Source organism: Ailuropoda melanoleuca, chromosome 10 (genome assembly GCF_002007445.2).
Source record: "Ailuropoda melanoleuca isolate Jingjing chromosome 10, ASM200744v2, whole genome shotgun sequence".
Taxonomy (NCBI): domain Eukaryota; kingdom Metazoa; phylum Chordata; class Mammalia; order Carnivora; family Ursidae; genus Ailuropoda; species Ailuropoda melanoleuca.
Window position 1 is genome coordinate 8,567,619 of NC_048227.1, and position 25,895 is coordinate 8,593,513.

A 25,895-nucleotide genomic window follows, 5' to 3' on the forward strand; every position below is an offset into this window, starting at 1 on the left:
TTTTTTTTAATTTATTTTTTATTTTATTTATTTGACAGAAAGAGAGACAGCCAGCAAGAGAGGGAACACAAGCAGGGTGAGTGGGAGAGGAAGAAGCAGGCTCCCAGCAGAGCAGGGGTCCGATACGGGGCTCCATCCCAGGACTCTGGGATCACACCCTCAGCCGAAGGCAGACGCTTAACGACTGAGCCACCACCCAGGCGCCCCCAGGGAGTGTCTTCAATATGAGTGGGGTGGTGGATGTCTCCAGAGCCCTTTGCTTTTTGTCTGTCCTTTTCTAATGCGATGACTGGTATTCATGATATCTACGTGTTACTTCAGAAACTAAAAATAAATACACAGCAGCTGGGTTTCTTGTGTGGAAGAAGGGAGCCACAAATGTGGAGAGAGCGAGAAAAGGAAGGAAAACGTGGTGGGCACTGGAATGGGAGGTGTAAATGCACATGGACGTGTGTGGGTGAGGGGTATATTTCCTACCTAGCTCCCAGATCCTAGTTTCTAAACACCATTCATTCTCCATCAGGGGAACCAGGGCCCCTTGGAGGAATGGCTGGCTCCAGAACTTGGGGAGGAAAAGCAGTGACTGAGCCTGGATCACTTTACTGTGCCAACAAGTAAAGAAGGCACGGAGAATGACAGGGGACATGTCAAAAGGACACAGGGTCCTGGTAGGGGTTCCCACCAGCCAAACTGGGGACCCTGTGAGCACCAAAATAAACCCCAGAGTGAGAGATTAGAATCATGAGGACAAAAGGATAGCACAGAAGTCAATACTGATATGAATATATCCACGAATCAATAAACACCTGGATGAATAAAGAAAGGTCTTCCTTAGAGTAGAATACCAACTAATAAAATGAGAGACTTAGAAAATCACCAATTGGCAAGCTCTATAGTGATTATCGTTTCAGGCAAGGATCATGAGTGCTAAAACTTCCAAGTCAAAGTTTGATGAGAAGTTTACTAATTACCTAGGGAAAAAAAAAAAAAACACTTTACAGGGACAACCGGGCTGACACCACCCTAACCAAGTGATGAAAGGTAATGGCTCCAATACTGCGACAGAGTGACACGGCCTACCACCTGCCATGGCGTTCTAAAGGACACAATGCTATTTCTGTGATATTCTGCCAAAAATACACAATCTGTATCTTATCACTGTCTTATCAGCAGACAAATCCACCCTGGGGGACATGCTACAAAGTGATGGCCTGACTTTTTGGAAAATGTCAAGGGCAAACGTCAGAAAGAAATAATCAACTGCTTCGGGACACATAAGAGTGGTTACAGTTCAATGCAACCTTGGGCCAGGAAAAGAAAAAGGAAGAAAAGATTTTTCTTTTGTTATAAAAGACGTGAGTGGCAAAATATGAATAAATTCCACATTCAGAAAAATAGTGTATCGATGTGAATTTCCTGGTGGGAATTATTGTACTATGGTTCTCTAAGAAAACGTCCTTGAATTTTAGAAAGTAAACACTAAAGTACTTAGGGGTAAATGAGGGACCTATTTGTAACTTACTCTCAAGTAGATCAGGGAAAAAAATATTAAAAATTTATATATATATATATGGAGAGGAAACGATAAAGAAACATATTTCTGTAAATTGGAAACTATTTCAAACTAAAACAAATTAAAAATATACATGATCAGCCTGGGTGGCTCAGTCGATGAAGCATCTGACTTCAGCTCAGGTCATGGTCCCAGGGGCCTGGGATCGACCCCACATGGGGCTCCCTGCTCATCGGGGAGTCTGCTTCTCCCTTTCCCTCTCCCTCTGCCCCCTCCCTGCTTGTTCTCTCTCTCAAATAAAATGTTTAAAACGAAATACACGATCATTGAAAAATATATGCTGAATTTAAAAACATGAAGTAAAAGAATGTAACCCAAACGAGTACTAGTTGATTTTCCTTCTACCAGTCTTTTGTTGTTTTGGTTTTTTCTTTACACATTTTATTTTTAAGTAATCTCTACACCCCACGTGGGGTTCTTTTATATGTATATTATAAATTCGTTTTTACGAACCCAACCTTTCCTGAGGGGAAAATTAAGCTTTGGGTTCTGAGGTCGAGAACTCCCAGTATCTGTCCAATTCTGCCTTTCACCTACCAGAGGGCTTGCCCAGAGATTTGCCTCCAGGTGAGCTGGAGCTGGAGGGACCAGCTCCCCTCCCTCAACCATTGCCCCTGGGGCCAACAGGAGTGGGAGTTCCCACGCAATGTCTTTCAACTGTCCTTGATCAGCTCACCTTGACTTCCAACAGGAAAACCTTAATTTATGCCTAGGCCCGGTCATTTTATAGCTGATGGAGTACAAGTCCCTCTAACTAAAGGGGCAGAGGGCAGGCGGGCGGACAAAGGCGCCAGAGGCTACTGTGAGGGGCACAGAAGACAATGCCTGGCGAAGAGCAGACACAGAAGAGCCCAGAAGGCCTGCAGTCGCTCTAGAAGGTGCTGCAACGGCTCCTCTGCCTCACAGGTTAGGACTCTGAACTCCTGCCAAGCTCAGCACCCCTCTGGCCCAATTTTTCTACCATCCATAGACAAGGTTAGCTCAGTCTTTGCAAACTTGCACCAGCCAGAATGGAAACCAACGGCACCTTTATCCCACTTCACCTGTTGTCTGGCGTGAAGAATAGCCTGTATTATTTTAGCAGGAAGACAAAACAAAAACCTACCTACCTTTTACATATTCCTCCACAATGATAGTATTATGTCAAAATTCCAGATGCCCCCATTCCAGGATTCCCTAAAGAAAGAGAGTAACTCCTTCTGCATCATCTACTGACTCTGGGATTCCTATATTTCAATCACAGCAAAGGAAATCAAGGTTACTTTCCGAAAGTAATATTTGAGCTTCTACCAAAATCATGACTTCTCTAGCTAGAGAAGAGACCGTAACTTTGACGGGAGCAAAACAGCCCCAGCCTTTGCTCTGATTTCTCTCTAGTCCACTGGATTGTAAAACAGTATTAGTAGCAAAACAGACAGAGGGTCATAATGAAAAGGATGTGGGACTTGGTGGGAGTTCAGAGAACCGAATTTGGGTACTGCCTTTCCCACCATCTTACTAAATCATTTCCCCTCACAGAGGCTTGGTCAACAAGATGGGCTAGTAGACCCTGTCTGGCTCTTCGCACAAATGATGCTTGTGGAAACATTCTGTGAAGTATCACGGAAACACTGATGGTTGAGGACACTGAAGACAAAGGTCAGGTAAAACTGCCTTGAGATGAAACACCCCCCTCATACTAAAGAGCGGCTCTTCCACATCCATCAAGCATGCTATGGGCCCAGCACCGGGCCGGCTGGACAAGCAAAGACAGACTCAGGGAATGTTCTCTGCCCCTTCCTCTGAAGAGAAGACAAGTGGTAGTTACATGCTTGCCAGAATGAATGGTACAGATGGCCAATGCCAGTTCTCAGCTAGGTGAGGCTGGTGTGAGTCCAAGTAGCTAGGGAGGGCTTCTTGACGGAGGGAGGCACAAAATGGCAGGTCATAGAAAAGTTGGGGGAGGGGGAGCATCCAGAAGGGCCTGAAGGGAAAGTGGGCTCACAGCTTTAGGGGGAAAAAAAGCCAGTTCAAAATTGCTCTGCCACTTAATAGTTCTAGCACTTTAGGCAAATCTCAACTTCCCTTGGCCACTTTCCTATCTAAAGACTCTAACCGGGCTATGGGAGAGTAACATGGGGAAACTGCAAACATTCGAAGAACGTTGGGTTACCATCCCTCCCATTCCTATTCTCTGGGGGCAGACCAGAGTGAAAATCAGCATTGTCACCGAGCACCCACATTTTGGTTTCTGAAGACCATTCCCCAGTAAAAGGAACCAGGGCTTTTTAAAGAACGAGCTGGTTCCAGGGCTAGTGCATGGGAAACAAAAGATGAGCCTGGAACATCTCTTAGTGCCATAAATTAAGGAAAAATTCAAGGAAATATGGGGCTTGAACCAGGAGACATCCCAAAGGAGGTCCTGATGGCTAAAGCTAGAACAATTTAAGCACCCAAATAATTAATGTTCTTGGATTGGGGGGCGGGTATAATTCATCTCCAAGGTTATTTTTTTGTATTACAGCAAAATACACATAACCTAAAATTTGCCATCCTCAAGAGTGCTGTATAGTACACAGAACTGAGTGTATTCAAAATGATGTACATCTATTCCCACCATCTAGTTACGGAAGTTTTTCATCACCCCAAAGGAAACACAGTACCCAGGAAGCCATCAATCCCTGCTGCCCAGCCCCCGGCAACCTCTAATCTACTGTCTGTCTGTGTGAATTTGCTTATTACAAACATTTCACATGAATGGAATCATACTATCAGCAGGTCCTTTGTGACAAGCTTCTTTCACTGAGCCTCATGTGTTCAAGGTTCACCATGTTGGAGCAGGTGTCAGCCTTTCATTCCTGTTTATGGCTGAATACTATTCCGAGGTACAGCTCTACTATACTTTACTTATTCATTCACTAGACAATGGAATTTGGGTTGTTTTCACTTTTTGATTATCACAAATAATACTGCTACATTCATGTACAAGCACTGGTCCGAGTGCCTGTTCTCAATTCTCTGGGTGTACAACTGGATGTGGAATTGCTGGGTCATGTGGTCATGCTATGGTTAACACACAGAGGAACTGCCATGCTGTTCTCCCCAGCGGATGCACCACTTTCCATTCCCATCAGCAACATACAAGGGTTCCAATTTCTCCATGTTCCCACCAACATCAGTTATTTTCTGCTTTAGTTTTTGTTTTAAATAGCCATGCTAGTGGGTGTGAAGTGGTATCTCACTGTGGTTTAGATTTGCCTTTCCCTAACCACGAATGATTGTGAGAATCTTTTCGTGTGCTTGTGGCCATTTGCATATCTTCTTTGGAAGAATATCTATTCGGGTCCTTTGCTCATTTTTCAATTGGGTTGTTTTCTTGTTGTTGTTGAGTTATGAGTGTTCTTTACATATGCTAGATACTTGACTTTTATCAGATATAAGATTTGCAAATACTTCTCCCCATTATGTGAGTTGTCTTTTCACTTTCCTGATAGGGTCCTTTGATGCATCAAAGTTTTTAATTTTTATGAAGTCCATGTGTTAGCTTGGGCTGCTGTAACAAATATCCGAGACTAGGCAGCTTAAACAAGAGGCATTTGTTTCTCACAGTTCTGGAGGCTGGGGAATCCAGATCAAGGCACCAGTACATCCAGAGTCTGGTGAGAGCCTGCTGCCTGGCTTGTAGATAGCTGCTTTCTCATATTCACACATGATAGAAAGCAGGAAGAGGAAGGAAACCCTCCTGTCACTATTTTTTTTAAGATTTATTTATTTTTAGGGGAAGTGGCAGGGAGGGGCAGAGGGAGAGAGAGGATCCTCAAGCAGACTCCCCACTGAGTGGGAGCCTGATGTGGGGCTCAACCCCAGCACCCTGAGATCATGACCTGAGCCAAAATCAAGTTGGCTGCTTAACTGACTGAGCCACCAGGCGCCCCACTCTCCTGTCATTTCTTATAAGGGCACTAATCCCATTCATGAGGGTTCCACTCCTATAATCTAATTACCTCCCCAAAGCCCCACCTAATACCATCACATTAGGGGTTAGGATTTCAACATACGAATATTAGGGGCACAAAAACATTCAGTTCAAAACAGTCCAATTTATCTGCTTTTTCTTTTGTTGCTATGATTCTTGTGTCATATCTGAGAAACCACTGCCAAGTCCAAGGTCATTAAGATTCACCTCTATGTTTTCTCCTAAGAGTTTTATAGTTTCATCTGACATTTGTTTAGGTCTTTGATCCACCTTGAGTTGATTTCTGTATATGATGTAAGGTAAGGTAAGCGGTCCCGCTTTATTCCTGTTGCATTCTTCATCTTGTCCCAGTCCCACTTGTTGAAAAGACTATTTCTTTTATTGAACGGCCTTGGTACTCTTGTCAAAAATCACTTAACCATATATGCATGAATTAGGTTCTGATTTCAATTCTATTCCATTGACCTATGGGTCTATCCTTATAATAGCACCATGCTGCCTTAAGTACTGTAGCTTTCTGGGGGGGTTTGAAATCAGGAAGTATGAGTCTTCCCATTTTGTTCTTCATTCTCAAGACTGGCTATTTGCAGTTCCTCACAATTCCCTAGGAATTTTAGTATCAGCTTCTCCATTTCTGCATAAAAAGCCACAGGGATGTGGATAGAGATCGCACTGAATCTATGTTCTGTTTTTTGGGGGGTAATGCCATTTTAATGATATTAAGACTTCCGGTACATGAACAGAACATGTCTTTCCATTTATTTAAGTCTTTTTTATTTTCTTCCAGCAACGTTTTGTAGTTTCCAGCGGAAAAGTCTTCCATCTCCTTGTTTAAATTTATTCCCAAGTATTTGATTCTTTTTGATGCTATTGTAAATGGGATTGTTTTCTCAATTTTTCCTCTTTGGATTGTTCCCTGCTAGCTAGTGGAGTACTGGGTTTTGAACAGAATAAATAAATACCTGTGACTCCAAAGCGATATACATAATCAAATAAATAAACCATAGGAGAGAAGGCACAGCTCTTCCTCACAGAATTCCAACTAATAAATGTGAGAGGAAAGAGGGAAACAGGGAATTGCCATTAGATCCATGGTAAGAATTTTTGCAGATGAGACCTACCAGTAGATGTGCTAAAATTAGTGGGCAAAAGTTCCAGGAGAAACAGGATTTGCACCGTCTCGAAGTTCCCTCTCCCAAGATACTTATTAACTGCAAAGAGAAAACAGCAGCTTTGCAGAGGAGAAACCCTGCAGACATCAACCCAACCAAGAGATCAAGGTAGACGTCACCAGTAATAAACCGCCTGAGACAACGTACTCAGAAGGACATGGTACCATCTTGGTGGTTTTCTTGGCACAGATGCATAACCTCCCTCCAAACACGAGAAAACATCGACCAAACACCAACCGGGGTGTGTTCTAGAAGATAACAAGGTTGGGACAGGCGAAGGGACTGTCTCAGTTGGGAAGAGACTAAAGACCTATGACAACTAGGTGCAAAGCAGGATCTTGGACAGGACCCTCAGACAGAAGGAAGACATTAGTGGAAAAACAACTAGCAAAATTCTAATAAGGGATGTTGTTTAGTTCAGGAGTTGGCAAATTATGGTCAAGCATTGACCCAGGCTGCTGACTACTTTTGAAAATAAAGTTTTATTAAAATACAGTCATACTCATTTACAGATGACCTACGACTGCTTTCTTGCTAAAACACCGGAGTTGGGGAGTTGTGGCAGAGATCTTGCAACCCATGAAGCCTAAGTATTCACTTTCTGGCTCTTTACAGAGAAAGTTCACCCTGGGGCACCTGGGTGGCTCAGGTCATGATCCCCAAGTCCCAGGATGGAGCCCCACCTCAAGCTCCCTTCTGTCCCTCCCCCTGCTCCTTCTCTCTCTCACGCTCTTTCTCAAATAAATATAATTTAAAAAAAAAAAGAAAAAGAAAAAAAAAGTTTGCCCACCCTTGGTTTATAGTTAATAATACCATACCAATCTTAATTTCCTATTCTTGGTAACTATATTCTAATTTTATAAGATATTAACACCAAGGGAAGCCAGGTGAAAAATAAAAGGAAACTCATTTTGTATCATTTTGGCAACTTCTAAGCAAATAACACATTTTAAAAAATAATCCAGAGGCATCCTTACTGCGAGGACTTTCCATCAGCTTCCCTAGACACACCTCACACGCTGCTGCCTCTTTTTGCTTCACTGTTCTTCCTCCTAAGAATGTTCTTCCCTTTTCTACGGTAGCCACTAAAGCTGAACAATTAAATTCAAGGACGAACTCACGTGCCACTTCCTTCATAAAATCTGCGCCTGCTCCTTCCTACGCGTGTGTGGTGACGGCAGGAAGCAGTAGCACCCTGTAGGAGAGTTCCTTCTCTCCCCACCTCCTCCTCTCACCTGATCACGAACAACTTCGGATCAAGAGCTATGGCTTAGGGGCGCCTGGGTGGCTCAGTTGGTGACATGTCTGCCTTCAGCTCAGGTCATGATCCCGGGGGTGGCCCAACTCCTGGCTCGCAATGGTCCCACTTAATTCCCATGCTGGGTCACCCTAGGTTCGGCCAGCAGGAGGCTATGCCATTCAGCAAAACCAGAGTCTGCTGGGGCAGTGAGGACCAGGTAGCCACGTGAGGCTGCTCTGGGCAACAGTTCCACATCCAGAGCAGGTCTCAGGCAGTAGGCCTTCTTTTTGTCCGTCAAGCGTCTTCACAACCCACCACTCTGCCTACGAGCGGACAGGAAGCCAGGGTTCTGACAGCCAACTGGGACGGAGATGTGAGCAGCCCGTTCCCAGGACGCCAATTTTATCAAGAGGTCAGGCCAGACTGCCTGCCATCAGGCTGAGGCCTCAGATGGCACTGTTTGGAACCCCCAAGTCTGCCCGTGCTTCACCTTAAGGTTCGACCACGGCTGCACATCAGATCCAATGTGTACAGAGGTCATTTCCATGATCTGTGTCTGTGGACTCAGGCCATGCTCTTAAGCCACAAGATTTGGGGAGCAGGGTTATTAAAAGCTCACAACAACAGGATCAAGTCCATAATAATCAAATGGCAGATGACCATCCTGTGGTGTCCCTAAAAACACCCACGATGATCAGACCATTTACAAGACTGTTCGTCAGCACTAAACCATTAGTTAATAACAGTTTCTTACTGCCCCGACCACGTTCTCTTAGACGGTAGGAAAACAAATCCTCCGGGGCTGGCTGACGTTACACTGTGCTGTCACCTGGGATATCAGGTCACACAAGGGGCTCCCGAGACTGACAGCTGAATCCTCCCTCTGACAGGTGTTGCCAGGACAGCTGCAGAGTACTTGGCCACAGCAAGCTGCCCCTGCAAGGGTCATGAAAGCCACGGCTCCCACTGCACCTGCTGTGGCTTCCTGCTGGGAAAGACGCACACCACATCACACAGTACACCTTGGGGGAGGGACAAGGAGGACAGCTCTCTAGGCCGCTGTACTGGGAAAAGGTGTCTTCTTCTGACACCCACACATACCCCGAGGAGCTTACCGCCTAACGTGATGCAATGTCTGGCGAAGGCCAGGTGACCCTGCTCGGCTCCTGGCTCCCATAAGGGGACTCAGTAGTGCAAGCAGCTCTTTCAATGTGACTCCGCAACCTCAGTGTATAAATTCCAGGTTGCTCTGATGGGAGGAAGACTGTGAGAGGAATCAGCCCCAGCTCTTACATGCTTCAGGCTGGAAGTGATGATACATGTTGCCCCCTCTTAAGAGGGCTAAGAAATGTGGGGAAGCCGCAGGTGTGCACAACCCACTTGAGGAGACGGGAAGCCAGGGGCAGAAACAGCGGGAGTTCAGCTGCTCAAGAACTCATGGCCTATTTTTTTTTAATTTATTTACATATTTGAGTGAGAGAGAGAGAGAGAAGGAATGAGCCGGGGAAGGGGCAGAGGGAGAGAATCTCAAGCAGACTCCCCGCTTCACGTGGAGCCTGACCTGGGACTTGATCCCAGGACGCTGAGATGATGACCTGAGCCGAAACCAAGAGTTGGACGCTTAACCAGCTGAGCCACTCAGGTGCCCCAAGGACTTGGGGCCTATTAACTGGATTTTTTTAAATGGAGATCTAATTCACGTACCATAAAATTCATCATTTTAGAGCGCGCACCTCAGTGGCTCTCAATATACTCACCCACACTGTGTGATCACTGCTGTCTCATTCAGGATTTCCATCACCCCCAAAGAAAACCTCGTACCCATCCGCAGTCACTCTGCATTCCTGATTTGTCTTCCCCTCTTTCTCTGGACATCGGGAACCTCTGCACAGACTCCAAGTGCCACGAACAGCCACATACTATCCTTAACCCTAGGTCCCCCACCACCATCACTTTCTATTCGCCTCATCTATTTATTTCTAAATAAATACTAATTGTAGTAACAATTAACCTGTATTTAGCACCTGTAATAGGACGTTCTCCCATTTCATTTCATCCTTACAACAACCCTCTGAGGTACAGGAGTTGTAATTACCACAGAGGTTAAAGTACCTTGTCCAAAGGCAGGAAACGGGTAAGCAGTAGAGACAGGATTCAAACCCAGACCAGCGGGCATCAGAGCCACTCTCTCCTCCATTTCTTTGCCCTTCAAAACCTTTTCAGAACAGGGCAAAGTTATAGCTAGAAGTTGCTTCACTGAATGACCTGGGGTGTGTTTTGCAGTTAACATCCCAGCCATACCATCAGGTGACAGTGTTGCTCAAAATTAACCCACCCCTGGAGACACGGGAGAGGCCAGTGTCGGGTGGGAGCTGCCTTGCATCTCTGTGCCCCCAGTGCTCAGGAGGCCTGGCCTAACGGCACTCGGCTGACAGCTGCCAAATGGCTGAATCAACACAATTGTCCCGGGCCAGAGTCATCACTCCACACTTGAAGGTACAGCCTGCTGGCCCTTCAGCCAGGAGCACTAGAACGGGATCAGTACTGCCTTCTGACAGCTCTTGGCTCTGCTATGGTCACTCACTAAGGGGCAAGAAGCCACGCCAGGCCTTTTGACTTTCCCAGCAAAATGGCAGGGCGCTGCATGTAGTATATGCTGAGAGCCTCACGACCTCACTTTGGCCTGCCAGCCTCCCACCTCTGGCAAAGGGACTCTCCCCACCCACTCTCCCAGATTCTCCTGCTTCCCCCCCCCCNCTCCCCCCCCCCCCGCCTGCCAGAATACATCCCGCTGAGTCTTCTCTTGCTCCCGTTCCCCCAAAGGTCTGCCCTTGCAGCATTAATAATGGAGACTGAAGTTCTCTGCCCTTATCCAAGCGGGTCCCAGGAAGGGCTCCCTGTGGGCCATGCTCCTCTGTTCCCTCCACCCGGGGCCTGAGCCACCATCATCCTGTTGATCCTGTCCACACACACGCGCGGTCCCAGCACCTCTAAGAGGGCCTGGTACTCACAGGTGGCCTACAAACGCCTGCTGGGTATGGAAGCTGCTGCCCACTGCCTTATTCAACAAGCCCGGATGAAGGCCCAGAGGAGAGTGCTTCTCATGCTAAACTGACCTGCTTCCCTTTTCCAGTATGCTTGTTCAATCCCTTCCTTCTTTGTCTTGCTTCTAGGAAGCTCCGAGCTGAGTTTTGCGCTTAATCCAACTTCCCTTGACTGCCTTTTCACAGGACTATCTGCCTCCCAGGGTCCTCTCAGTTACTAGGCTCTCAGCTTTTAGTTATTTCTTTGGTTTGGGGTTTGGCTGAGGAGATTGTTGGCCTTGGAATTCAACGCAAAACCCAGCTGAGCCATGAAAGAACACGGGTCTTGTAAGCAGACAGACCTCGATTCAAGCCCCAGATATGCCACCTCCACATGATGGGACCCTAGGCACATGATCACTCAGCCTCAGGCTCTCAGTGACTGTCCTCATGGTGTTCTGATGACTTCATGAGACATAAAATACCCAGCACGGGACATGACATACAACATACATTCAAAGTTTACACTAGAACCCTCTTCTTCATTTCAGTAGCATTTTTAAAATAAACACATTGATTCATGTTTTTGGCCTCCAGGTAACAATCTAGAAATATGTAGAGAAACTCAGAATATGACGGGAGAGGTACCCGAGTTCCTTCTCTTTTTCAATTATAAAATGATTCATTACTGAATTATTGAATAAACTAGTACCTGGAGGAGGAACTTGAGACACTTCAATTGTCACACCCAGATGGAAAACTAAAATCCTCCCAAAAGTTCATACTGCACCTTAGAGTAATCTTGAGACACAGATCAGACACCTGGGCTCAGTCCATATGCATGAGGCAGCAAGAAACTAGGGAAAGAGAAGCTATCATCACTCATTCTCCCATTCGCTCCTCTGTTCAGCCAGCTGGTATTCAGTGAGTGCCCACCTTACGCCTGGCTCGGTACCACACACTGGCTTACTCTCCTGGCAATGATGGGGAGGTTCCCTGTTCCCACTGAATTCACATTCTGTTCCAACCATATTGCCATTAGGGAGAGGGAGGATTAGGCTCCTTCTATTACAAGCCACTTCCGTATCCTTCGTGGGGGGCAGATGGAGGAGGAAGGGAAAAAGAGCAAACAATCCGACAGCGAGAGTGACCGTAAATCTTTGAGCAAAGAGGGGTCATAGAAGCAGGGCTTGGAGATCAATCCAGCGTGGATGGATCTTGAGAAGCAGTGGGGTGGAGTGGGAAGGATTTACAGACTCAGGAGGGTCAATTAGGGGTGAGTGTGGCCGGAAATGAAGGGGACACAGTAAGACCACAGCAGGGAGAAAGAGAGTCAAAGACTAAAAACGGACAGGACTGCATGGTAGTGGAAACCCAGAATGAACAGGAAGGCAAAGGCCAACCAGTCTTTTGTCTTTAGAGCATTTGGGACCAGGAAGACAGTGAGGTCACTAACAGGGAGAGAGAGACCTTACTGGTAGGTGGTGTAGGGGGTGGTTGGAGCAGGTGGGATGGGCATTTTCATCTCTGTTGCCATGCTAAACGACCTTTTAGAATTTGTGGATCGCATTACATAAAGCCCTGCACCCAACCTGTCCACGTGACACTGTTTGGTTTCTTTTTTTTTTTTTTTTAATTTTTTATTTATTTGACAGAGATAGAGACAGCCAGCGAGAGGGGGAACACAAGCAGGGGGAGTGGGAGAGGAAGAAGCAGGCTCATAGCAGAGGAGCCTGATGTGGGGCTCAATCCCACAACGCCGGGATCACGCCCTGAGCCGAAGGCAGACGCTCAACCGCTGTGCCACCCAGGTGCCCGACACTGTTTGGTTTCTTAAACAATCACAGAGGTTCTGAAACCCTTAACTGAAACCAACCAACACTCTTCTTCACTGGACCACAAATCCCCCATGGGAAAACCTGCTGATGCTGGAATGTATCCCAATCTAAACCCCACCCCTAGAAGAAGCTGGGCACAATTGGCTGATCCGTTCTCCCGTGCATTCAAGAACCACCATCCCCATTTGCAGTGTTGAAAACCGACCCCAGGTGACCTACGGATAAGGTCAACACTCAGCATTCAGAGGTGAGCACAAGTTCATATGTTTCTACGCAGCCCTTAAACCTTTGTACAGACNCACAAATCCCCCATGGGAAAACCTGCTGATGCTGGAATGTATCCCAATCTAAACCCCACCCCTAGAAGAAGCTGGGCACAATTGGCTGATCCGTTCTCCCGTGCATTCAAGAACCACCATCCCCATTTGCAGTGTTGAAAACCGACCCCAGGTGACCTACGGATAAGGTCAACACTCAGCATTCAGAGGTGAGCACAAGTTCATATGTTTCTACGCAGCCCTTAAACCTTTGTACAGACCCAGCCTGCCCAGTGCAATGATGATGTGTGCTAGCGAGGACCGAAGTATCACAAGGTCACAATGCTGTCACGCGAGCACTAAAGGAACAGGTCAGGTGGAAGGCGGAGCTTGGCAAATGTGGAGGGTGGGGGGAGTCACAGGAAAAGGCGCTGAAGATAAAAGAGGGGAGATTAAAAAAAAATGACTAAACATAATTCATAAATTTTACCCAGAAGCACTTTACGTAAGTCCCACATCAGAGGGCACACCCCATAGAGTCCATCTTTCTCTGTGAGCACAACCGGGTAAACAAAAGCCAACCTTTTCCATTCTATTTTCCTACCATAGCATCTCTTAAAGAATCCAGTTCTCTGAGAAACAATCCATGGCTGATGATGTCGCTGTTTGGTCCACCATTATAGTCCAGTTTGGCCTTGAAACTGACTTGTTTCTGGAAGGCACACATCTGATTCTCTCAGCTGTGTACAGACACTGTGCAAAGATCAGAATGTCTCCCCCCTCCAGCACCCCAATAAAGGAGATTTCCCCCTGCCACAGTCACCTCTTTATAAGTGAAACAAGACCCTACATCAGCAGTTTTCTCCACAAGACACCCAGAAGAAGGACTGGGTCCCCCAGGTGCTTTGTTCACAACCTACTCCAGTCTTAACCGACTTGCCACAAACACCAGCATCAGGCGTAACAGGCTGATGAATTCACTCCACTGGACCCAACCAACAGACCAGCCTTCAAAGAGCCATGGTTTGCCCCATGGGACTCCTCCACCACCTACACACACACACACAAATCCCAACAGGTACACAACACGACTAATGTAAACACCTCACCTGGGGAGGGGGCTGGGGGAAGGAAAAACCCTGTGAGGATGTAGAACGCTGAAACAGTAGGATACAAACTGAAGCAGAGTAGGACTCCCAAATGATGAATTCACCCAGAAAGGAGGCTACTGACAGTAAGAAAGTCTGAAAAGCCAATACAAGAATACGCTGCTCTGTGCTCGTCACATCATCAACCTATTTAAAAGCTTTCCCATCACAGAGCTCCATCAACTGGTTCAGATTCTCTCTCTCCCTCTGCCCCTCCTGCTCATGTTCTCGCTCATTCATACATACATACATACATAAATACCTTCCCCTCACTTAGCATGGTTCACAAGATCCCTTCAGAGAAGCCCCGATGGCTTCCTAGCCTCGTGCAACCCACACCCTACACCCCCCCGGGGGAGGTGGGCCTTGGTGGGCTCAGTGAATTCCTACCTACCCTCTAAGACCCAAATCAAACGTCACTTCCGTGGAGCTTTGCGTGACCCCCAAATAAAGGCAGCTCGACCTGAGTGCTCCCCAGCACACTGTGAGCTCAGCACCAAGGACAAGAACTTCACACGCATCATCTCAAGAAGGAACTCCACACACCCTGCCCTGTTTGTTCCCCGCCGTGTCAGAATTCTCGAGTGCCTGAACCAGGCCCTAAACATGGAAGCTTAGACCCTGAGGGCCCAAGATGTATTTTTGAAGTGTCATTCCACAGGGACGGAAACACTGCCAAGAATGGGAAGAATTAACTGCTGAAAAATAAACACCTTTTGAACTGTTTCCAGGAGGCAGGTGAAGCAGGATTCTTTTTCCCACTTCATGGCTGAAGATATAAGGCCTGGTGTGGGCCAACGCCTGTATAAGCTGGTAAACTACCTCTGACCCAGGAGCCTCTCTCCACCTGCCAGGTGAGTCTAAATTTCTATCAAATGCCAGACAACAGAACTGCTCAGAAAAAGCAGCTTTGTTCTGTAACCTATATAATAATAATAGAGAACTGGCATTGCCTATCTCTCCACAAGATATTTACGTTTCTTACACTACAATGAAATGTACAGTGAGACATACAAGACAGACATACCTAGGGGCACCTAAGACAGTAGGGCATGCCCTCCCTGCACACTCTCCCCAATTAACCTCCCTGCATCTGAGGACAATATTCATATATGGCCTTTTATGGTAACCATCCCCTTCTTTCTTTCCTTTTTTTTTTTCTTTTAGAGAGAGAGAGTGAGTGGGGTGTGGTGTGCAGAGGGAGAGGGAGAGAGGATTTTAAGCAGGCTCCAAACCCAGTGCGGAGCCCAACTCGGGGTCCGAACTCACGACCCTGAGATCAGGACCTGAGCTGAGATTAAGAGTCAGACACTTAACCGACTGAGCCACCCAGGCAGCCCCACCAAAAAAAAATTCTTTTTAATTAAAAAAGACAAACATACTTATTTGCGATTTGGTATTAGAAGCGAGGAGGAATAATCATATTATTAAGTACTTATATGTATTAGGGAATTTCCCTTCCACCAAAATAAAAAGACAATCCTCTGCTGTCAGAAAAGGAGGTAACACAGCACAAAAGGAAGCGAGGGCTCTGGAAGCAGATGGTTCTGGGTGAGGCCTCAGCTTCACTCTTAGCCTTGAGCAAATGATTGCATCTCTGAGTTACACCCCCCCCCGCCGCCAAGCTGTAAAGTGGGTATGAAAACACCAGCATTTTGGGGTCATCAGAGAAATTAAAACACACACACACACACACACAATGTTGTGTGTGTGTGCCTATACACACATGTGCATACATAATACAAACTTAGCACAGAATCTGGCATAAATTTTCCTGAAATAAAAGCATCTCTGCCATTAGCAGCTCGTCTTCACAATGGACCTGAGAATTCTGAATTTAAAAATGTGAGTCTCTGCTGGTGGGAACATAACAAGGGAATGTTTTTGGAGGGGAGTTTAATATCCACCGACATTGAAAGTCACAGCATTTCTATCAATACACACACAGGCACACACACACACACGCACCCCTCTGTATTATTTTTCTCAGTAAAGAAAATGTCTTGGTGGAAGGCTCTGAAGGACATTCACTGTTCATATTACGTATTTCTGTAACAGTCTTTTTTTTAAATAATGAACACTTAAGTTTGTTCGCAAACAGAAAAAATACATTCTTATAAAGTTGTTTCTCCATTTCACTTTTTTGTGGATTTTAATTTTTAAATGAATCTGATATCTAACAGAAAGTTAAATCTCAAATTACTTATCACCATTTGACAAATCATGTGTGTTGTTTGTTCCGATCCATGAAGGATTTGTCTGTTTTGTTGACTGCTAAGACTCCAGCACCTAAATAGTGCCCGGCAGGTAGTACTCAGTATCTGTTCAACGAATACGCTGAAAAGTTCATGAATATTGATCCAGCTCTTCTACGAATTCATAATGCAAAAATATTTGTCCAATCGCACAAAGGTAAAGAACAAAGGCTACTCATGCCGCAGAATTCAAAATAGCAAAAAAGCTGCCAAAAACCACATTCTTTTTCAATAATATCAGTTACCGGAATATTGCATCATTTTTAAAAATAATGAGGTTTTAGGGGCGCCTGGGTGGCACAGCGGTTAAGTGTCTGCCTTCGGCTCAGGGCGTGATCCCGGCGTTATGGGATTCAAGCCCCACATCAGGCTCTTCTGCTGGGAGCCTGCTTCTTCCTCTCCCACTCCCCCTGTTTGTGTTCCCTCTCTCGCTGGCTGTCTCTATCTCTGTCAAATAAATAAATAAAATTTTTAAAAAAAAATAATGAGGTTTTAAAAAAGAATGAGGTAGGAAAAAAAAAGNTGCTTGTGTTCCCTCTCTCGCTGGCTGTCTCTATCTCTGTCAAATAAATAAATAAAATTTTTTAAAAAAAATAATGAGGTTTTAAAAAAGAATGAGGTAGGAAAAAAAAGAATGGGGTAGAGCTTCACACAGTGATTTATCATGTAAGTAATTAAAAGCAAGCCTCATACTGTTTAGTATGACAGTATGACTTCGTGTTTAAAATTTATAGTAAAATTAAATAGTAACACATTTCTGTTAAGTAAAAAAAAAGATAATAAATGTTTTTATATGTGGAAAAAATATCTGGAGAATGTATACTATACCATCAGCAGTGATTTTTTTTTTAATCTCAGTATAAGGCTATGAGGGATGCTCGCTAAACTACACTGTGTATTTCTAAATAGTTTTATTTTTTTTAAATAATGAGCACTTAGTATTTCTGTAAACAGAAAAAAATACATTTTTATAAAAACAGACATTTCTCCATTTCATTTGTTTCTGATTATAATTTTTAAACACATCTGACATATAAGTTAAATCCCAAAGCACTAAACTGAGGCCCACAGGCCTGGGCTGGTTTGCCAAGAGGCACACGCTGCTTGTGCCTGAGCTGGAAGTCAGGTTCCTTGACACCCCCCGCCCCCGTGCTTTGCTCCTTCGTAAAACACAAGGACACAGAGATGCTGCAGGGGCAGCTGGGCTCTCTGGAACCATGGAAGGTCCTACAACTACAGAAGCTTCCATCAGGGGGAGAAAAAAACTGCTTAAGAGCTAAATTCTTGTTAACCTGAAACGTTCCACAGGGTTAGCCAATAAATATTCTTGATGTGCCAGGCAGTCCTGATTCCAAATACTCTCCTAAACACAGGTGGACTTACCTAACTCAGATGCTGATTTTCAAGGGGTTAAGGGAGTCACTGGCAGATCCTAAAATTTCAGGTTTGTCAGGCAACCCACAAATCCTGTGGCCATTTACAAACTCGTACCACCCAGAAGTATTCACCCGCCTTACTCATGTCAGCTGAGGTCAACCCTGTTTTCAAGTGCTGAAGTATATCCCTGGGGTTCCTTGCATCTCAAACCTATCTGCTCCTTTTCCAAGTGCTAGACACGAAGAATTCTGGAGAGTTAAGACACACACACACACACACACACACACACACACACACACACACACCCCGAGTTTTCAACACCTCAACACAACTGGAAGCTAATACTCTGTTATCTGAAATGCAGCCCTGTTTTTTAAACAACTGAGACAATGATTAAGCTATCTGCCCAATGACACAGTTTCTCACCTCACCTGCTAAGAAAATCATGAGAAGCTCAAGAACTGCCCATTCCCTGGAAAAGAAAAGAAGACCTCCTTAGAGGGACACAGAGAAAAGAAAGCGATCCCTTCTGGGTTCGCTGCTCTACCAACTGGGACTTCTGCACTGTTTTCCTGATCAAGCCAACCCCACCACCACTCACAGGGGATCTGTACAGACAGAACTTGGAAGCAGTTAATCAAGGTTTTCTCCCCAAATGAGAGGCCTAAGGAATTACAGCACTGCACAGTAAGGACACTGGATCCCAGAGGAACCCCCGCGCAAACGGAATATTACAATTTCCAATGTCACTCTGCAAGACCAAGACCCTCTCTCTTGAGCCTCAGAACCTCAACCCTGTGTGGGTGGCAGAGTGGGCTTTACCACTATCTGTACTCCTTGAGGAGGAAACAAAGGCTCCAAGAAGTCTCCTGCCAAGGGCCCAAGATTCAAATCCAGAACTACCCACTCCAGCCCCGTTCCGCTTGGTGCTAGCACTGTTCTGCAGTTTGGCCAAGCTCAGAGCAAAGGCTGTATTTTATGGGTCTAAGAAAAGGAAGCAGACACGTTCTCTGAAGTGGACCCAAACTCTTCAGTACCGTTCACCAGCTTACACAACGGTCTGGAGAAATGTAAGCGAAAAGTCGAGGTCAAGTTCCCCGCAGCCCCCTCGCCTCCCAGGAGACCTCGACCTCTTACCCAATTGCTCTCACAAGCCAAGGGTGTCACGGCTGACCAACGGAGCCCGGCAAAGATGTGTCGCAGCGGCCACCGAGGCACCTGCCCAGAAGGAGCACTGCCCCCCAGGGATGCCCTTGCCCGCACCCAGAGCGATTCTCAGGAGAGGCAGAGCTGCAGGCTCCCCGGAGCCCTCCATTGAGCCCACCTGATGCTGCAGGGTCAGATTCGGATTCATCGAGCAGGTTGCATTCATCGAGCGTCTCCTACGTGAGTTACCTCAATAACTGGCCTCCTCCTGAGGCCCATTGTACAGACGGGGAAACTGAGCCTCTGACAGGAAAAGTGGCTTTGCTGAGGATGGCGGCGCGGAGACTGGAGACCGAGCCCTCTGACGCCAAGACTCGGCCCTCGGCCGTGGGGTCCGTCAGGCGCCCTGGGCCGCGGAAACCACGACCCTCAAGGCGCCACGAGAGGTCAGCTCGAGGGCAAAGGCCGCCCCGGGAAGGACCAGGGTGGAAGCCGCGCTTTCCGCGCGAGCGTCAGTTGAGACACGCAGCGACCCGGCCCCAGAGCCCGCCCTAGCGCCGAGGGCCCGGGCAGCAGAAGCGGCCAAAAGCCGTCAGGCCCCGGCACTCTGAACCCGGCGCCCCGACCTCCCAACCCCGCGACCACGAGCGCGAGCACTCACCGCTGGCAGCCCGGCAACACTGTGACCACCTGAGTAGGACGCAGGCCCGCACCACTGAGACGCTACCACCGCCCGCGCCGGCCGCGGGGGTGGGGGCGTGGCCGTCGGGGCACCGCCCCGCCCAACCCAGCCGCGCGCGCGCTCTCGGGACCAGCCTCCCCCCGGCGAATCCGAGCTCTTGGTACGGCCCGGCTAGGCCGCGCCCCCCTCGGCGGCCCCTGCCAGGCTCTGGCCCCGCGTATTCCAGGCGGCGGGGGTCTCCGCGCGGGCCGGTACCTGCTGCCCCTCACGACGCTGCCGCTGCCGCTGCCCCGCCTCGTGGGTTACCGCGGGGCCTGGCCTGCTACCGCCGGCTGCCGCTCGCGTGTGCCTTCCACCTCCAGTGCCCTTCCCCGGGTCGGGGCGGGTGGTAGACCGCAGGGGGCCCGGACGGGAATGCGGACCTGCTTGGGGCGGAGGACGGAAAGTGACCAGGCACGGGGCGCGGACTGGACGGAAGAGGCGGGGAGGGGGCGGAAGGCCCTCGGGCGTGAAAGGTTTGGCTGCCTGGTTGGTGGGTGAGAGTCCCACCTCTGCCTCCCGCTGTGGTTCTTACTTTATAGGGTCAGGAAGATCAGGCCGTGTAACTCGCGTTCCTAAAGGGTTTTAACTCCGTGCTGTAGTAAGTGCTCTAGAAATGGAAGTCATTGCCAGTAGTGGTACTGTAGTAATAGTACTGCTCTGTTGCGAATTCCTTCCCGAACGGTGGGCAACTCCCTGGCTTCAGGGCCCATTCTCCATCTTTAAAAACAGGACCAACCAACCAGCAACCAATACTTTGAAAATAGTAAAGTCCTGTGTAAAGAGAGGATTATTCCTGTGGCGCCAGTTTTAGACTTCCTGGTACAGTCTCAGGAGCCAGTCCCTCCGAAAGATGAGATGAATGCCATCGCCTTCAGGGCGGGGCGCACGCCGTCCAGCCAAGGAACCAAATGTGTAACTCCTTCACTTGGCCCTCAAGACAGCAGTGGGGAATTCCTCCTCCAGGTCTCTGATACTCCCTCCCACCTTCCCAACCCCTGTTGAACATCTTCCGGGTGTGACCCAGGGAATCTTCAGTCTTTGAGTCTGAATCCTAGTACCCTGCTTCTGTGAGGCCAGAAATTACAACACTGAGTTCTCTCTGCTAATACTAGATCACCTAGGCAGCAATGCGCATCTTTTTCTGCTTTTCCCCAGTAAACCAATAATTGAAGGCTATGCATTCGATTTCCAGGACCCTCTCCCCACATTTTACCTTATCTGCAGCCTCTGCCCTAGTTCAGGCCTCCCTGGGTTCACTTCTCACCTGGATGATCTCAGCAATTCCTAACTGTGTATGTCACCCCAGTTTCTTCTACACCCACTGGCAGGGAAACTTCTTCATATTCTTCTCTGCTCACTGCTCTACCTTTCTGACCCTGTGCCCATTCTCCCCAAAATACACTCTCACTAACCCGCTGGAAAAAAAAGCAGGTGAGATATACACCTCACACTTCACATGAATAGACATTCCTGATAGATAAAAGATTTAAATGATTAAAAAAAGAGAGAAGAAAGAGGAAAAGTCCTACAAGAAATCATGGGAGAATTTCTGTTACTCTCCACGAGGCCTTTCTGGGTTATGACACAAACCCCAGAAGACATTAACTGAAAAGATTGGAAAATCTGCCTACAGAAAAATCAAAGCCTGATGTGTGACAAAGACCCACAGGCAAAGTCAAAAAACAAATGGGAGATATTTGCCATTATTAAGAGTCAAAGGACTAGTTTCCCTCATAACGAGCCCCACTAATTAGTGAGGGGGAAAAAACCGAATCAACATAAATGGACAAAAGATATGAATAATCAGTTCACAGAAAAAAGGAAATACAAGTGGCTTCTAACCATATGAAGAGATTTTCAACTCCACACCTAAAAGAAACGCAAATCAAAACTCTGGCTGGGATACCTTTTCTTGCCTATGATGATGACAAACCATACAGCTGTGGGAAAACACTCATTTCTTGTTGCTACATCCGAACGTGAATATCACCCAGCTATTAAAAAAAAAAGGCAAATGAGGAAGCTCATTGCTGACAGAATCATCTCAGATGAATTGATAAAAGGAAAAGGAACGTAAGGACAGCGACAGCCTTGTAGAAAGCTACTGTTTGTGTTTTTAGAAAACATTGTAGCGGGGAGGGAAGTGGAGGAAGGATGTACAGACTGTGTATATATTTGGTTGTTTGTATGTGCATTCAGCCTCTGAAAGGAAGAAAAAGTGCTAACATTGTTTGTCTCTAGGGGAGATAAGGAAAATTGGGACCTTGGGCAAATGACGTGTCTCTTACACATTTTGTCTTGCTAATGTTTACTTACACGAAGTTGAATACACAAATACTTTTTTTTTTTAATACCCAAACAAACTTGTCTCTGGCCGAAGAACCAATTCTTTTGACTACACACTTCATTTTTCTCAAATCAAAATTGACACATGGGTTACAGACAACAAGTTTCCTATCAATTCCCCCTTGGTTTCTCTTTTATCTTCACTGCCCAAAAAGAATCACCTTTTACCTTGTTTAGCACTTTATTCTGGTCCTGATTTCCATGCTGGTAAAGAAATGTCTTTGTGGCTGGCTATTGTCTTATATTTTACATGTTACCTCTTGAGTCCTGCTAATGATGGGGGAGGTCATTAAAACCACAGCCTGTCTCCCCTGCTCGCACATTTCATTTTCTTTTAATAATAATATTTTTTATTATGTTAGTCACCATACAGTACATCCCTGGCCTGCTCGCACATTTCAACATAATGACATATATACCTACCTTACTTCCCCTGTTAGTCGTCTTTATGACTGAACCAGCAGCCTTAGACCTTTCTCAATCCATTCACTGCAGGCAGTATCTCTTCACACTGTATGACAACATTATCAGCATCCTTGTCCTTCCCCTTGCTCTGTGCCCCCACCTCTGCTTCCCACCTTCAGCTGCCTGACCCTTGACGTTTTCAGGATTGAGCTTGGTGATATTTACATTCTACATAAGTTTTTTTGCTTTGTCTGTGGCTGGGGCCACATGTGGGGTGTCCAGTCGACAAGCAGCACTGACACCGTTTTAACATTGGGCAGAGTGTGTACAGATGAGCCCATCATCCCCATGACTACAGGGCTCTTTTGTGCAGTTGTCCTCTTCCCAGAAGGTCCTCCCCCCGCCACCCTGGCACGATTTAAAAGAAATAGATCCTCAATCTCTTCCTGGATCTGGTTTATCAAGCTTTTTCCAGATACCCCCTTCAGGGTTCTTGGACAAGCCCCTGCTCCCATCCAGACTAGTCACTGTCAAGGACGGAGTCTGAATTGCTATCTGGTTCTGTTCTCACAGCAGGTGCACAATCAAAGTGTGTGGGATGGACAGATCTCCTTAGTCTGGAATGCAAGGGCATTCAAAAGCTGGCCCTGACTTATCTTTCTAGCTTGATCTATGTAACTTTCCTCCACAAACTCTTCACTCCAGCAAAATTGGACAAATCCTGTAGCCTCTGAGCTATCAGGAATGTCATTTTTTTTCATGTTTTTTATGTCCGTATCCTATCAATGTGCCCACATCTGGAAAGTTGCCCTGATCCCTCCAGGGGCGATGGCTTCTTCACTGCTGTCCAGCCCTCCAAGTCCCCAAGTATTTCCTACTTAAAATCATGTTTCCTGAATATTGGTCTCCATTTGCTCTGGAGTCCCTCCAGGTCAGGTCTGTGTTCGGGGCCACCTCTGTCTGTCCCTCTGCCCACCCCCCCCCCGCCTCGTGCTGCCAACTGCCAGCAACAGGAGGTATCTGCTGGACGAGCCACAGAGGATTCAGGAAAGGTGGGCTGGAGTTACAGAGACTAGGCTGAGGTGGATGGAAGCTAGGGACTGGACTGTGGTCATTGCTAGACAAGGACTCAGTGGCCTGTCCAGGGCCCGACTTTGTTGGGTTTTGGGGGGGGGGTCTGTCAAAGAAGGTTTGTGCAGGTGTGTCTGCATTAAGGGTTCATCAAGAATGTGTGATCTTCTAAGCGAGTGATGGGGGGCCACCAGGGTAGGCCTTTCTCTGCCATAGGCAGTCCAGTCCCACACACTCCCTGCGTAAGCCTCTCCTGACTGTGAACAATGTGAAAACTTACTGCACCTGCAACAGACAAAGCGTCTGTCCCTGGGAGCAGCTTTTCAGCATGTAGCATCCCACAGAGCGCACCCTACCTTGTATTAGTGCCTTTTGATCCCTTGGAGCCTTCCCTTGCTCTATAGACCCAAACGTTTACTGAGCACTTGCGACAGGCTTCCACTTGCTGTGGGACAGTGGGGACTAACTACCATTTATTGAGTACCAAATAGATCCCAAGAACTGTGCTCAACATTCTATACACATTAGTGCAAATTCTCTCCAAAGTGTCCCCTTTTATCCCCACTTGACAGATGAGTAAACAAAGGCTCAGAGAGCAAAGGGATTTGTTCCAAGTTCCCGAGATCCTACAACTAGTAAGCGTACACCGTGATAAGCCTGGTGCGCATCGGTGAGCTTGTCAAGTCTGTTCAAACCCTTTCCACCTGCTCTATCCCTGGGAGTGCCAGGCCTGGCTCCCCCGGGCCACCCGCTCCGCCCCTGAGGTCTTTGTTCAGCTCTTACTTTGAAGTGGTACCCTTCCCCACACTGGCGCGGGCCACCCGCACTTGTGTCCTGGGCAGCCCCTTCTGCTGAGGGCTCCAGCCTTAGCCTCTCAGGGCTCCTGTTCCAGCGGCCTGACTCTTCTCCACTCCCTCTGACTCAGGCTTCCTCCTTCGTGGGCACACAGACTCGTAAAGAATCTCCAAGGTCATGCCCTACAAGCTCCTGTCTTGAACAGGAACACACTCCGAGTGTGTCAGAGAGGGGCTGGCCTGTCCTCTTGTAAGAAGAGAAAGAGGATCCCAGATCGGCTGGGCACTCAGGGAAGTTGGGTTGACACCCCCTACAGACGCAGAGGGATGTGACTAGTAAATTGGTAGAAGCCTCCTCTCTGCTCAAACATGCCAAGTGTCACACCAGCTCTCTGGCAGGGTGTCTGAAATGCCACCGGGGCCCCTCCAAGTCTGTTGAATTAAGCATTGCCCTGGCCCTTTTCCCTTGGGAGGTTTCCAGGAGCGTGCAGGAGAAATGATTTTGCCAATTTCCTAATGCCTGTGGTGACCCTGATACCTATAAGGCCAGGGTAGTCACCAAAGCACAGAAGCACAGAACCTCCATCAGGAGATCAAGGGGCAAATTATGCTTTGACTGCTAAACAGATGCGTGGGTAGTCTCTTTATGTCCCTTCCTGGATAAGAAATCAGTTCCTCATCAGCAAAATGGAGGGAGGGGGTGGGATCCTGTGCCTGCCACTTTTCCCAGGTGTTTTGCGGCTTGTGATAGGCGAAGGGTGGATGGAGGGAAGGAGGGATGGATGGATGGATGGATGGATGGATAGATGGATGGATGTGTGACAGCAGGGTGGAAGGCAGGGACCCAGGTGAGCCTCACTGTGAAAGAGGAGAGGAGGGAGGAGCCTGAAGACACACCTCCCTGACCTCTAAGTCCGGGGCCAAACCTCATGCCTGAGCTCATGCCTAGGAGGACCCTGAACTTCCCGAAGCTCTTCAATGAGCACGTGGTCTTCTCCCCACTTTTACAGGTGAGGGATCTGAGACAGGGACCTGGAGCAGCAGCCCCTCTGGCTGGTGCACTCTTGAAGTCAGTTTTTTCTGCACAGGGAAGGGACACTTCTCCACCCGAATCTCTTTTCCATGGGGCTCCAGGCCTCCTAACTCCCTTCAGATGTCAGGGACCGCTGGCTCAACCTGCCCAAAGCCTCCTAGCTCAGGCCTCCTGTCTGGTCCTGAGCCAGGTCCTTATGGAACAGAGCAGAGGGCTTGGCTGCTGGGCTGAACATGCCAGGTGTGTGTGGCTGCTGGCTGCAGGATGAGCTGGACAGCTGGGGACAACTGTGGCTCTGCTTTGTGTACACAGTGCTGTGGGGGCTGGACAAACTGTTTCTGGGGAAGAGATAGAGGCAGCTGGGGTGCGGAGATAAGAAATCCCTGAGGGGCGCCTGGGTGGCACAGCGGTTGAGCGTCTGCCTTCACGCTCAGGGCGTGATCCCGGTGTTATGGGATCGAGCCCCGCATCAGGCTCCTTCGCTATGAGCCTGCTTCTTCCTCTCCCACTCCCCCTGTGTTCCCTCTCTCGCTGTCTT

The 25,895-nt window shown here is 47.6% G+C and overlaps 1 protein-coding gene across 4 annotated transcripts in view; it reads right to left on the bottom strand.

The window, feature by feature from the left end:
* Positions 1–20,085, bottom strand: part of LOC100465011 (NADPH--cytochrome P450 reductase) — a 64,358-nt gene extending 44,273 nt beyond the window's left edge. Inside the window, exon 1 of one of the 4 annotated variants that reach the window (XM_034669978.1) lies at positions 19,922–20,085. Coding sequence is in view for 2 of the 4 variants with exons in the window: in XM_011230153.3 (XP_011228455.2) it covers positions 19,163–19,210 (48 nt within the window). In the remaining 2 variants the exon portion in view is untranslated. Of the gene's footprint in view, positions 1–19,162; positions 19,596–19,645; positions 19,783–19,921 lie in introns of those variants that run through there. The other 3 variants (XM_034669979.1, XM_011230153.3, XM_019804038.2) reach the window with 3 other exon arrangements.
* Positions 20,086–25,895: the final 5,810 nt, after the last annotated feature.